General features: G+C 45.1%; 1 protein-coding gene across 4 annotated transcripts in view; it reads left to right on the top strand.

Annotated features, from left to right (window-relative positions):
* Positions 1–5759: 5759 nt before the first annotated feature.
* The window catches only part of USP30 (ubiquitin specific peptidase 30), a 27823-nt gene continuing 19563 nt past the window's right edge, over positions 5760–14019 (top strand). For 2 of the 4 annotated variants that reach the window (XM_045791495.2, XM_045791494.2), the window contains exons 1-3: positions 5760–5944; positions 9303–9412; positions 10744–10926. In XM_045791495.2, the coding sequence (XP_045647451.1) occupies positions 5862–5944; positions 9303–9412; positions 10744–10926 (376 nt within the window). In that variant the 5' untranslated portion in view covers positions 5760–5861. Of the gene's footprint in view, positions 5945–8484; positions 9099–9302; positions 9413–10743; positions 10927–14019 lie in introns of those variants that run through there. The other 2 variants (XR_006778450.2, XM_045791496.2) reach the window with 2 other exon arrangements.

Raw genomic sequence — 14019 nt, 5'->3', positions numbered from 1 at the left:
ACGAGAGTTACCGCTTTGGGGGTATATCCTTCTGGTCATTTTTTGATGCTGGGACACCCATACATAAATATCTTTTTGTAAATTTGAGATTATATTTGTCTTATGGAGGCTTGCTTTTTTCATTTTTCACAAGCTTCTAATGAACATTTCTAACCAAAAGGAATGTCAATTTTGATACTGTTTCCCCTATGTTTTTCAGGTTTTAAATTTTTAATTATTTTTTGAATAAATAATGCATGCCCATGGTACAAAATTCACAAAGGACAAAAGGATGTCTTTCCCTGTTCTCAGTAACATAGTTTCCCTACAAGAGGCAAACAGTGTTCCCAGTTTCTTGGTTCTCTCTATATTTATAAACAATTTTTATTCTCTCCCACAAATAACAGTATTCCATTTCACTGCCCTACACCTTACTGTTTTCTCTCAACGTCTTAGAATCTTCCTTGTCAGTCCACAAAGAGCTGGTTCATTATTTTCACACTACACAGTACTCTCCTGTGTGGGGTTACTATAATTTTGCTGACTATTTAGGTTGCTTCCAATCTTTTAGTATTAGCAACACGACTGCAATAAATATCTTTATTCTTATGTATGTCTGATAAATATTTAGGTCAAGAATATACAGATTTGGGGGGCACCTGGGTGGTACAGCGGTTAAGCGTCTGCCTTCGGTTCAGGGCGTGATCCCGGCGTTATGGGATCGAGGCCCACATCAGGCTCCTCTGCTATGAGCCTGCTTCTTCCTCTCCCACTCCCCCTGCTTGTGTTCCCTCTCTCTCGCTGGCTGTCTCTATCTCTGTCGAATAAATAAAAATAAAAAATCTTTAAAAAAAAAAGAATATACAGATTTTTAATTTTTCTAAGTAGTTCAAATTGCCTTGGATGGAGATACTCATTTACACTCCCACAGGGATCCCCAAGATTGCCTGTTTCCTCATATAATTGCCATCACTGTGTGTTATTGTATTTTTCATGCTTTCAATCTGATATACTTTCAATCAGAGAAAGAGAGAGACACAGAGACTCATTTTTAGGGTATTAGCTCATGATTGTGGAAGTTAGCAAGTTCAAAATATTCAGGGTGGGCCAGCAAGGCAGAGACCTAGAGAAGAGTCAATATTAAAGTTCAAGTCTGAAGGCCATCTGCTAGCAGAATTCCTGCTTGCTTGGGGGACATCAGTCTCTTTGTTCTATTCAGACCCTCAACTGATTAGATGAGACCCACCCACATTAGGGAGGATAATCTATTTTACTCAAAGTCTACAGATTTAAATATTACTCTCACCCAAACATCCGGAATGATGTTTGACCAAATATCTGGGCACCATGACCCAACCAAGTTAACATATAAAATAAACTATCACATCCAGGGGAAAAGATGAATTGCTTAAGTTCACACAGCCAGCCAGATGGAAGTTTTGCTCTATATGTAGAACCAAGGATCTCTTCATTTAAGCCCAGTTCAGACCTGTGGTTTTAATACTAGTAACACTTACATTTGGTTCCCCAGAGGGTCCAGTTTAAGCAGAGAAACCCTTTTCACCTCTGTTAAACAGTTAGAAATCTGAGCTAGTGCTTATCCTTCACCCCATCCCCTTCTGGTCCTGGAGTCAACTCATAAACTCATCCGGGGAGGAGGGAGAATTAGCCTCAAGGACGTGTTGCTGACACGATGAGGGCCAACTGTGTGGTCAGAGGACTTCTGGGAAAAACATAACAGAAGAATGCAGGAGAGTCCTGGAGTGCTGTTTGAGGCAGAATTAACCCATTTTTGAGCCATTTTGTTGTTGTTATTATGTTTTTTGTTTTTTGGGGTTTTTTGGGGGGGGGTGTCTACGAAACAACCATGTAAGAAAAAAAAATAACAAAATTCTGCTAAAGCTTATATCCTTCTGTTTTTATTTTCTCTGCCTGGAAATAAAAGCAAGTGTTTCATACACATGAAAGGATCTTCTTGTGTTTCCAGAACGGACATGTAGGCCCAAAGCTGAGGAAAAAAGGCACCGAGTGCTACATAATCTAAGTTCAGAGAGTTGCCAGCCAGAGCTAGCCACTGGGGCCAGTCCTGCCCTCGGATTTACTGAGAGGGGTTGGGTCGGTGTGACTTTTGAGAAGAGGAGCACCCGGCTCTCTACTAGTGAGAATACCTGAAGGAAAAGTCTGTGTCAAACCCTGCAACAAGTTCTAAAAACTGGAAAGGAATTCAATGCTTTTTTTCATAGTTTACCTATCTGTTAGGAAAATACAGCACAATGATAACTTTTAAAAATATTAAAAAGACGCCTAACTGGATTCTAGATCTTTCTTGTGGCTTTGTGTGACAATATGATTACAATTTCTGAGGTCTGTCTTCTGAGACACAGGGTTGCTAGGAGAGGGGGTGGGAAAGGTATTCAGAGCTGGACTTCTCCTCTCTCTCCAGGTCACTCCTTCCCCTGGAGTCTGGGAGAAGACTTTTTTTTTTTTAAGACTTTATTTATTTATTTGACAGAGAGAAAGACAGCCAGCGAGAGAGGGAACACAAGCAGGGGGAGTGGAAGAGGAAGAAGCAGGCTCCCAGCGGAGGAGGGAGCCCGATGCAGGGCTCGATCCCAGGACCCTGGGATCAGGCCCTGAGCCGAAGGCAGATGCTTAAGGACTGAGCCCCCCAGGTGCCCCAAGGGTGAAGACTTTTGAATCACCTTTGAGTTTTAAATTCAAAAATAAACAGGACAGTGATTTAAATATTGAAATGAGATGGATCTTTGAAAGTAGCTACATAGTTGCGTTATTTAGGGACCTACCCCGTGGTGTGAAAGGAGGAGATCCGACTTAGTATGGGTGGGGGCAGTTGGAAAAATAGTGCTTCAGGTTTTTATCCCACGGAATTTAGGATCTCAAATAAACCATTTCCCTGCAAAATAATCCCAGTAGCTGAAGGTTGCCAAAGACGCTGACAGATGACCTTGTGATCTCCTAGGATGCTGCAAATCCTTGATCCGCCTGATGGATGTTAGAGCAGGCACAGCCTTGTTCCTGGCAGCAGCTATCATCATAAATTAGTAATATATCCTTACTTTTAAGAACTTCGATTAGTCAATGATAGCCACACCCCTACTGGTTAGAGGAGCAGCAAGGACCAGGCAGCAGGCATTGTTACCTTCATGGAATGTGGAGTACAGATCTTTCTTATACGGGGCTACATTCCCATAAACCCATCACAGATTGAAAATATCCCAAGTCAAGGGGTGCCTGGGTGGCTCAGTCATTAAGCATCTGCCTTCGGCTCAGCGCGTGATCCCGGGGTCCTGGGATCGAGCCCCACATCGGGCTCCTCCACTGGGAGCCCGCTTCTTCCTCTCCCACTCCCCCTGCTTGTGTTCCCTCTCTCGCTGGCTGTCTCTGTCAAATAAATAAATAAAATCTTAAAAAAAAAAAAAAGAAAATATCCCAAGTCGAAAATGCGTTTAATACACCTGCTCTACTGAACGTTGCAGCTTAGCCTAGCCTACCTTAAACGGACTCAGAACACTTATGTTAGCCTACAGTTGGGCAAAATCATCTAACACAAAGCCTATTTTATAATAAAGTGTTGATTCTCTCTCCTAATTTAATTGAGTACTTTACTGAAAGTGAGAAGCAGAATGGGTGTACGGGTGCAGAATGGCTGTAAGTGTATTGTTGTTTACCCTCTTGGTCGCCAGGCTGACTGGGAACTATGGCTGGCTGCCGTTGCCCGGCATCATGAGAGAGAGCATTGAACTGCGTATTGCCAGCCCAGGAAAAGATCAAAATGCAAAATTTGAAATAAGGTTTCGACTGAATGCACGTAGTTTTCACACCATTGTAACATCAGAATATTGTCAGATCATCATAAGTTGGGGGACTGTACTATTATTACTCAGGGAGTCATTGGAAGAATTAAATTGAGATAAGGCATATAAAATGGTCAAAAACTTGTGAATTGATTGACTATACTCTGTACATGCTAAATACTTAAAATAGTCTGGTATGTAGACTTCTGAGCATACTTATCTGTTGGGATGGCAGGATATTCATTAGGCTACGGTAGCAGTTCTCAAAGTATAGTTGCAGGACCCCATTTTAAGGACCTTCTCAGAGGGTTATTGAGGTCAAAACTATTTTCATAATAACACTAAAACTTTTTTTATTTGCCTTTTCCACTGTCATTCATTCATGAGTGTACCCTGGAGTTTTCCAGAGGTGAGGTCACAGCTTCAACGTCAAATGGAACGTATGGTTTGGTATTCTTGGATTTTAAAACTTTTCTCAGCCTTGATCAGTGGTTGCCAAGGACTGGAGGTGGGTGGAGGAGTGAACAAAGGGACAGGCAGTAATTTTATTTGGGGTGGGGGTGAAGGTTCTATATCTTGTTTGTGGTAGTGGTTATGAGACTATGCATTTCCCAAAATTCACAGAACCAAATATAGGTGAATCTTATTGTATAAATGATATTTCAGTTAAAAAAAACAAAATTATTTCTCGATTTTAATTTTTTTTTTTAAGATTTTATTTATTTATTTGACAGAGATAGAGACAGCCAGCAAAAGAGGGAACACAAGCAGGGAGAGCGGGAGAGGAAGAAGCAGGCTCCTAGCCGAGGAGCCTGATGTGGGGCTCGATTCCAGAACGCCGGGATCACGCCCTGAGCTGAAGGCAGACGCTTAACCGCTGTGCCACCCAGGCGCCTCTCTCGATTTTAATTTCTAATAGCCTAAATATACTTAGATATAACCCACATAAACAAAAGATCTCAGTAATTTTTAAGCATACCAAAGCGTCCTGAGACCAAAAACTTTGAGAACCACTGAGCTCTAAAGCATTGATTTCTTTACTAAAGCAGGTGCGATCACTTGCTCTGGAGTTGGGGAGAGTGATTAAAAGGGAGTGCAAATTCTCTCTGGCTCTAAGGTTCTAGAAGCTGTGTTGTCCAGCGTGGCAGCCACTGGCCACGTGCGGCTGTTGAGCCATGAAAAGCACCTGGTTCAAATAGAAATGTACTTAGTACAAAAAAAAAGTAAATGATCTCGTTAAAAACTTTTATAAAGAAATGACAATATTTTGTACATAGCGGGTCAAGTAAAAGCTATTATTAATATTAATTTCATCTTTTTTTTTAACTTTCACGTGGCTATTAGAAAATTTAAAAATGTGGCCTCCGTTATATTTCTACGGGACGGCGCTATTCTGGAGACACAGAGACTTTCCTTCCACCACTCACAAGCTACTTACTACCTCCTGTGAAGCGTGGGTTACGTTAAGGTTGGTGTGAAGGTTGAAGGTGATTAATGCATGTGACGTACTTAGCAATGCACGTAAGTAAACAGTAAGTTCGGTGGCTACTACCCAAGGCCTCCATCTCTCTTACTGATGCCGTCAGAGGTAGGGCCGGAGTGCTCATTAAAGGCCCTTCCCCTGCGACCTATTTACACTCTGATGAGACAATCATAACTAAGGGTGGCCGAGGCCTGATCCCGCTTTCGGGCGGGACTGCCCTCTTCATAAACAAAAAAATTAAAATAGTTACACGAGCTGTAAATGGGACATCCGTATTTAAAATGCACGGAGCCGGAGCAAAAGTTTTGAACACCCACCGGGCTGCGGGCCGCAGGGCCTCCCTTGGTAACCGACGCCGGCGCCGGTTGCTAAGCGGGAGAAGGGAAAACAAGGATGTGGTCCTTCGGCTCTTGTTCTCCGGCGGCAGCTGCTTCCGGTTCTCCGGGGAGCCGGTCCTTCGTCCTACCTTCCCCGGAGGAGCTGGGACTGCGGCTGCGGGTTCCGCTGCCTCGGGAGCCTCCGGAGCCCTTGGTCCCGCGCGGTGGTAGCGGCGGGGGCGGCGGCGGGTCTCCCGCGCGACCGCGATGCTGAGCTCCCGGGCTCAGGCGGCGATGACCGCGGCCGACCGGGCCATCCAGCGCTTCCTGCGGACGGGGGCGGCCGTCAGGTGAGCCTTGGGGGGCGGGGCGGCCCGAGAGGCCGGGGCCAGGGTCCCCAGCCTGGGCCTGCGGCGGCGGCCTTTCACGGCGCTGGCAGGAGCGAGCATTCCGGAGGCTTCTGCGTCGGGCTTGGTTGGAGGCCCAGATCCCGAAGCGCGATGGCGGATGGGCCTCCAGGCCCTCCAGTTCTTCGGCAACGCCAATTCTGTCAGCCGTTCCCAGTTCTGCTACCGCCCCAATTTCTCAGTGCCCTGCCCCCCACCTGCCAGTGCCTCCTCCAGCCCCGTCCTTGTCCCCAGAACTTCCAGACACCCTCAGGCTTGTCAAAGCCCCGAATTCTGCCAATGCCCCTGAGACCTCTCAGTGCCGCGCAGGCCTTTCAGGACCCGTTAATTCTTTCAGGGTACCCCCAATCCTTCTGGGCCCCCCCAGTGATGTCATTCCCTGGGCCGCCAGCGTCCCCCAGTCTTTCCCAGCACCCCAGTCCTGCCGTGGTTCTCACAGCCCTTCAAAGCGACCCAGGTCTGCTAGCCCTTCCCCCTTTTGTCAGTACCCCTATTCCTGTCATCCCCCCATCCCCCAGTTAAGCCAAGGATCCCTTATTCTGTGTGGGTCCTCAGTCTTATTAGTGAATCTCTGTCTTGCAAGGGTCCAGGAACAGATCAGGACCCCTTAACCTGTAAAGGCTTCCAGCCCCATTAAGATCTCCCATTCCTGCTAGGAACCCCAATAGTATGGGCCCCCAATCCTGTCAGGGTCCCTATTTCCCTTCTTTTCTTCATCCTCCCACCGGCTCCAGTCTTGAGAGCTGAACACTGCACCCCCATTACTGACCCTAAATGGCTGAGACCTGTTGCTCAGCCTAGCTCCTTTCTCTGGAACTGGAGCAGGTTTAACGAGCTTATTATTCCAGGGCCGGGAGCCCTCAATGGCTCTCCTGTCCAGTGCCCCCATTCTGTAGATGGGAAACAGGCCTTGAGATGGCTTTGCCTGTGGCCCTACAGCTGACCTCACAGTCGAGCTGGGGGAGAAGACGTCTTTTTACTCCCAGACCTCACTGCTCTCCTTGTGTTGTCATTTTGCAGAGGAACGGGGGTTTCCAGAGTCACCAAATTTCACTGGGTTTTTTTCCCATACCTTCCTGAGGACCTGGGCAGGTCCTCTCTCCCATCCCTTCGACACTCTGTCCTTCAGTTTCCCTCACGAGGTTTATGGTTTTAAGCACAAACGTGGCATGAGTTCAGATCCACGCCGCCTCACTCACTCTGACCAAGTCGGCTACATCGCTTCCACGAAGATGATAGGGGCGCCTGGGTGGCTCAGTCGGTTAAACGTCTGCCTTCAGCTCAGGTCACGATCCCAGAGTCCTGGGACCGAATCCCCTATCGGGCTTCCTGCTCAGCAGAGAGTCTGCTTCTCCCTCCCTCTGCCCCTCCCCGTGCTCGTGCCCTCTCTTTCTCAAATAAATAAAGAAAATCTTTAAAAAGAAAAGAAAATGAAGATGATCATAGAACCTATCTCTGTGGGATTGTTTTCAGGATGGGATAAGATTGTCACAGTGCCTGGCATAGAGTCCTTATATGTTATATATAACACCCTTATATGTTAGTGTTTGCTTGGGGGATTTAAAGCGGTTGCAAAGTGCTTTAGAATTTCAGCGATGGTTCTTTTTAATCTTTCCAAGCACTTTTGGTAATACACCTGTTGTGTGGAAGTCAGCACAATAATGCAGTAAGAAATTCAAGGATAACGTTCACGAACGAAATTGAGATGATAATACTTAATAATCGTAGCCGCTAACATTTATTAAGCCCTTAACTTTGCCTCCTCTGCTCTAGCACTTATTCGATTCTCAGAACTCCATGAGCTAAGTCTCCTGGTCGTCCCCATTGTACACATGACAAAGCTGAGCCTGAGAAGGTGAAATAATGCCCTAAGGGATAGCAGAGCCAGAATCGAGCCAGATTAACGCAATGCCCCTTTTTTTTTTTTTTTTTTTTTTTTTTTTTTTTTAAAGATTTTATTTATTTATTTGACAGAGAGAGACAGCCAGCGAGAGAGGGAACACAAGCAGGGGGAGTGGGAGAGGAAGAAGCAGGCTCCCAGCAGAAGAGCCTGATGTGGGGCTCGATCCCAGAACGCTGGGATCACGCCCTGAGCCGAAGGCAGACGCTTAACGACTGCGCCACCCAGACGCCCCTGCAATGCCCCTTTCTTAACCAAGTTCTGTGTGTGTTCTATTGACTCTGTCTTCAGAGAACAAAGAGTTATTTGGAATTCAGTTATCAGTTCTGCATTACATTAGTTATGACATTAGGAAGATGTTGGTTGTTGTAGACGAGTTAGGAGTATCACTAGTGACTCTTCACGGAGTTGATGTTGACTGGGCTGAGCTCAAAACAATATTCGTATGATCCAAATATTGGAATAAGAATATATTACACATATACATATCGAACACATATGTACTGGTATATATTGCACATATATATTTATTCACACACATATCGTTTTTCTTATTTGGTGGAAATATATAACTTTGTATAAAAACAGGGTTTTAAATTGCTGAAGTGTCTTCATTTGTAGTAAAAGCATAACTTCAGTGCTTAAGTTAAGCCTCAAGTTAAGAAATTTTTAAGTTAGTAAAGATTTAGAAGATCATTTATGCTATTGTATGCCTCCTCTCTGTTTAATAATCCAAAGGATAAATTCATTTCTGTATGTTTTCTCCAGTATCCAATCATTCAGTAAATACTCTTAGGAACCTCTTAGGTGCCAGGCATGCTCTAGAGACCTGGGATATGTCAGTGAGTAAAACAGACAAAGATCCCTGGCCATGGGGACTTTGCTCTCCAGTGAGGGACACAGATAATAACTGTAGTTAATAAGTGAATGTTATGGGAGAAGGTGGTAAAAAGAAAACTGCAGAACTGGGTAGAAGGGACCAGGAGTGCAGGTTCTCATTGTCGGTTAGAAGTGCAGGGGAGGTGAGAGAGAGCCATGCAGTGATCCGGGGACAGGGGAGGGGGGGCATTCCAGGCAAAGAGAGCGGCTGTGCAAAGGCCCTGAGGTAGCCAGTGTGGCACCAGCATGAGAGGCAGAGTAAGGGGAAAACCTTGGCTCCCCCTCTGAGTGAGATGGGGCTTCTGTGCTCTGACTTAGGTAAATTTTAAATCCTAATGTCTGAACATGCTAAGTTTCAAGACATAATCCTGTACTGTATTATGACTTCAACTTGAAAGTTAGGCGTTGAGTGGGCCAGTCGCTTACTTCGATGAAACAGTATCTCTTCGTACTTGTATCTGTACTTACTCCTGCTGCATTTGTTATGAGGGAAGCCCGTAAACTGTGAATTTTCCTTTCTAGATACAAAGTCATGAAGAACTGGGGTGTCATAGGTGGAATTGCTGCAGCTCTTGCCGCGGGAATCTATGTGATTTGGGGTCCTATTACAGAAAGAAAGAAGCGTAGAAAAGGTAAGAATGAGGTCATTGCGGGGCGCCTGGGTGGCACAGCGGTTAAGCGTCTGCCTTCGGCTCAGGGCGTGATCCCGGCGTTCTGGGATCGAGCCCCACATCAGGCTCCTCCGCTATGAGCCTGCTTCTTCCTCTCCCACTCCCCCTGCTTGTGTTCCCTCTCTCGCTGGCTGTCTCTATCTCTGTCGAATAAATAAATAAAATCTTTAAAAAAAAAAAAAAAAAAGAATGAGGTCATTGCGTCATAGTCTGTAGACTTGACCCAACCCTTCACTGTCCCAAAACAGTACCAAAAGGGGAGGGCGGGTTTTTTTTGTTCTCTTATATCTCCGGTTTTTGGACAGTACTTTCTTTTAAGCAGAAATTAATTTTAATGGCTCATTATTTTAGACCTTAAAGTGCAAAGATTTCTGTTCCTCCCCCTCTAAAATCTCGAGTGTGAGACATGCTGTGTCATGAAGAAGTTCACGTGGCTTAATTGTCAGACCGTTCTCCTTCGTATGGTGCTTGCGTTATTCCGTAGTACGGCTGGCTGACTGCGTGATGCGTTTGTGGCTTCATTGACAAGCTGCTCGTCAGCTAGTAGGAGTTTCCAGTTAGCGTCCTGAATACAAAATTCTATTTCCTTATTTTAAACCATGCCCCCTTTCGTAAATGCTACTCTCCTGATGCTGATTAAAATTCAGCCACAAGCGAACAAAAGGGATCGAAAAAGCAAAATGTTGGTCATTGTTAAATCTGGGGGTGGTTATGATTGGGGTTGATTATATACCCTCTCTTCTTTTATGCATCTGTGAGAACTTTCATAATCAGAAGTTTTTTTTTAAAAGTTTCAGCAGAAGAGGGAAGTATGTCAGATTTTGTTACTGTCTTTGCAGAAAGACTGACCAAATTGCTATGGTGATGTCTTTTGCACTGATGACAAGAACGAAATCATTGTCCTGGGGAGCAACAAAAGAACAGTTGTTTTCTTGTGTTCTGACGTTGCTTTCTTATCAAAGGAGAGAGAGAATGGAAGAGAGATGTTACGAAGTGTTTGTGTACATTCAGCGTAAATCAGACTGTACCAGACACCAGGGTGGCGGTCCGCAGTAACCCACGGCAGGGGGCCTGTCCTTCTGACGCTTACAGTCTTCTGAAGGAGCAGCACTAGGGCCAGGCCCCGGTACAGACAGACCGCCTGCCTCCCGATGTCTGTGGATAAGGACTTTCTGAGATTGGGATTTTCATTGTCAGGTTCCGGTGCAGAAACTCTGGCTCCCGAATGGGAGAGAAGGAAAGAGTTGATCCAATGTGATGTGCTTCTCTCTCCTTCCCCCCGCTTTTTTCAGGGCTGGTGCCTGGCCTCGTCAACTTAGGGAACACCTGCTTCATGAACTCCCTGCTGCAAGGCCTGTCTGCCTGCCCTGCTTTCATCAAGTGGCTGGAAGAGTTTACCACCCAATACACCAGGGATCAGAAGGAAGCCCCCCCACACCAGTATTTATCCTTAACGCTGCTGCGCCTCCTCAAAGGTACCTAGCTGGGAACTTAAAGGGGATTGTGTGCAATTGGTTTTTTTTAAAGATTTTATTTTATTTCTTTGACACAGAGAGAGACAGCCACTGAGAGAGGGAACACAAGCGGGGGGAGTGGGAGAGGCTGAAGCAGGCTCCCAGTGGAGGAGCCCAATACAGGGCTCGATCCCAGGACCCTGGGATCATGACCTGAGCCAGAGGCAGACGCTTAACGACTGAGCCACCCAGGCGCCCCGATTGTGTGCATTTTGAAAGCAGCAGCCCCGACGACAGGCAAAGGGTTAATAGCTTTTGTGTGAAAAAAGATCATGCAGATCGTCCTGAAAAAAACAAAAAACACTAAGGGCCCAGGAGATAAAAACAGCTATTTAAAAAAAAAATTAAAGGTGTAACCATTTATTTAAAAATTGTCAGTTTATTAACAGCTTTTTAGGGAAGAGAACAAATCCACTGCCACTTACGCATTTTGATTCTAAGAAGTACTCTAGTTTATTAAAGTTTAGAAAAAAGAAGCGTCTTAGCCTAAGAAGTAAGGCAGTTTGCAGAAGAAATAGTACAGACTGTATTTAGGTAGATACAAAGAGTATCTGACGGGCATCCAAATATTCAACTTGGCCATCATCAGAGAAATAGAAATAACATAATGGTGAGTTTATCGTTGTGCTGCCTGTCTGCAAAGACTGAAAACTCCACAGTCCTGCCCAGCTGTTGGACGACATGTTCGAACATGCTGGTGGCGGTGTGACCTGGGGCCAGCTTTATGGAGAGCAGCTTGCAACAACATGATGATAGCTTGCAAAGTGTCCAGTACCATTTGACCTAGGAATTCCATTGACCATGATTGACGCTAGCCTGAAATGGAGTTGTAAGAGCAGACGAGTTCAAGAGTGGCTGACCAGCAGCCTGGAGCTGGGGGAGTCGTGGGTTTGGAGAAGTCATCCATCCACCTTCAGTTTTAAACCAGCTTTTTTGCCTGTAGAACTAGTTTTTCCTCCCATAACGTCTCTTAACACCTCGAGGACATTCCACAGGACCAGGATTTGGGAAATGCTGTGATGTGCAGAAAGATTTCCCAGCACCTGGTTACAAACACCTGGTTACAGTGGAGGAGAGCGTGTGGGTGTCCAATAGCAGAATGATTAAGCAGTTACTGGAATATTCTGTAGCCATCATGAATCTTCTTTGTCAAGTATTTGTTGTTGTTCTTTTTAATGTGGGAGAGGCATAGGCTATAATGTTAAGTTTGAAAGAGCAGTGTTCAAAATATGTTGTAATTTGGCTTCAGCAAAGCAAAGATTTCCACAGGTAAAGGTTAGACAGAGAAAGACCAGAATGTTCACCATGGCCAGTTTGGTCTTGCGCAGTTGACAGTTGGGAAACCTCAAAACAAAACAACTGTATTTCTAAAGCTGTCAACAGTAAGCACATATTACTCTCACAGTCAGAAAAAAAATTGGATTTAAAAAACACTTGGCTCGCTATTGCTTCGTGGAGACGTGTTCCCAGGTGATCTCAGCTTGACACAGAAAGCAAGTTCTGCTCTTCTGTATAACAGGCAATTTGAAAGTAATTTCTTCTGCTCCCCTGTTTTAAACGAGTACCATCCCAGAGCGGAAAGCTGAAATGTGGGCGGTATAATGGAGGTTCAGGACGTGTCCTAGCATGACCGCGGTCTCCCCTCTTCACATGCATGACACAGGGCTGGGAACCGGAGCTGTGCCGGGTGGCTGCACCTAGAATCTAGGCTCCCTTCCCTGCCTCTGCTTTTCAGGGTCGTTTATTTTTGAATTTTAGAGATAATTTTTAATTTCACAGGTAACACATGAATACATTCTGGTAAAAAATTAAAGCATCGTGCGTAAGGCGACAGTTACCTTCATCACCACCCCACTCCTGTTCCCCTCGTTTCTTTCCAAAGTAAAATACAAGCGTATCCTTCCAGACCGTTTTCATCACCACCCCACTCCTGTTCTCCTCGTTTCTTTCCAAAGTAAAATACAAGCGTATCCTTCCAGACCGTTTTCTGCGCACTTAAATGTTTCTAAGCACCCATAGAAATTACATGTTGTTTTGTTTGTTTTTTCATAACCAAAGAGCATAATAGTATCCATGTTGGAGAAATGTCCGTTTCAGTACATGTAGCCCTAACGCATTTATTTTTTTCTCTCTGTGAGTTTATCGGTCTATGTCTTCTGTGGGTTGCCTGCTCACTACCATTGCCCAATTTTTTAAAATTATGGTATAATATCCGTAACATGAAATGTACCGTCCTAACCACTGTTCAGTACACATGTGGGTCGCATTAAGTACATTCACACTGTTGGGTAACCATACCTGCTATTCTCTTCACCAGAGCTTTTCCATCATCCCGACCTGAAACCCTGTATCCGTTAAGCAATGACTTCCCATTCTCCTCGATCCCTACACCCTGGAAAGCACTGTCCTCCTTTCTGTCTCTGAGTTTGATTCTGTATCTCGCAGCAGTGGGATCATGCAGTCTTTGTCCTCATGTGTCTGGCTTATTTCACGCAGCATAACGTCCTTGAGGTTCCTCCACTTAATATGAACAGTACCCCATTGTGTGTACTTACTGCGTTTTGTTTGTCCATTCATAAGTCAGGGACATTTGGGTTGTTTCCACCGTTGGCTATCGTAAATAATGCTGCTACGAGCGAGCGTGGGTGTACAAATATCTACTCACGTCCTTGCTTTTAATTCTTACTGGGTATATACCTAGAAGCAGAATTGCTGGATCAGATGGTAATTCTGTTTCATTTTTTTGAGGACTCGCCATACTGTTTTCCAGGGCAGAGGCACCATTTTGCATTCCCCCCCCCCGACAGTGCACGCAGGGTTCCAACTCGCCACTTCCTCGCCAACACTTGTTATTGTCTGTCTTTTTGATAGTAGCTGTCATGGGTGGAAAGTGATCATCTCGTGGTTTTGATCTGCATTTCCCTATAAGTGATGTGGAGCAGAGTTTTCATGTGGTTCTGGCCATTTGTATATTTGTGTTTTTTTGTGTGTTTCTTTTTGTTTTATAAATGTCTATTCAAGTCCCTTGTCCAGTCTGTGTTTTTATTGTTGTGT

Source organism: Ursus americanus, chromosome 30 (genome assembly GCF_024610735.1).
Source record: "Ursus americanus isolate L20-20 chromosome 30, mUrsAme1.1.p, whole genome shotgun sequence".
Taxonomy (NCBI): domain Eukaryota; kingdom Metazoa; phylum Chordata; class Mammalia; order Carnivora; family Ursidae; genus Ursus; species Ursus americanus.
The sequence above is the reverse complement of the archived record's forward strand: the minus strand, read 5'-3'. Positions and strand labels throughout refer to the sequence as shown.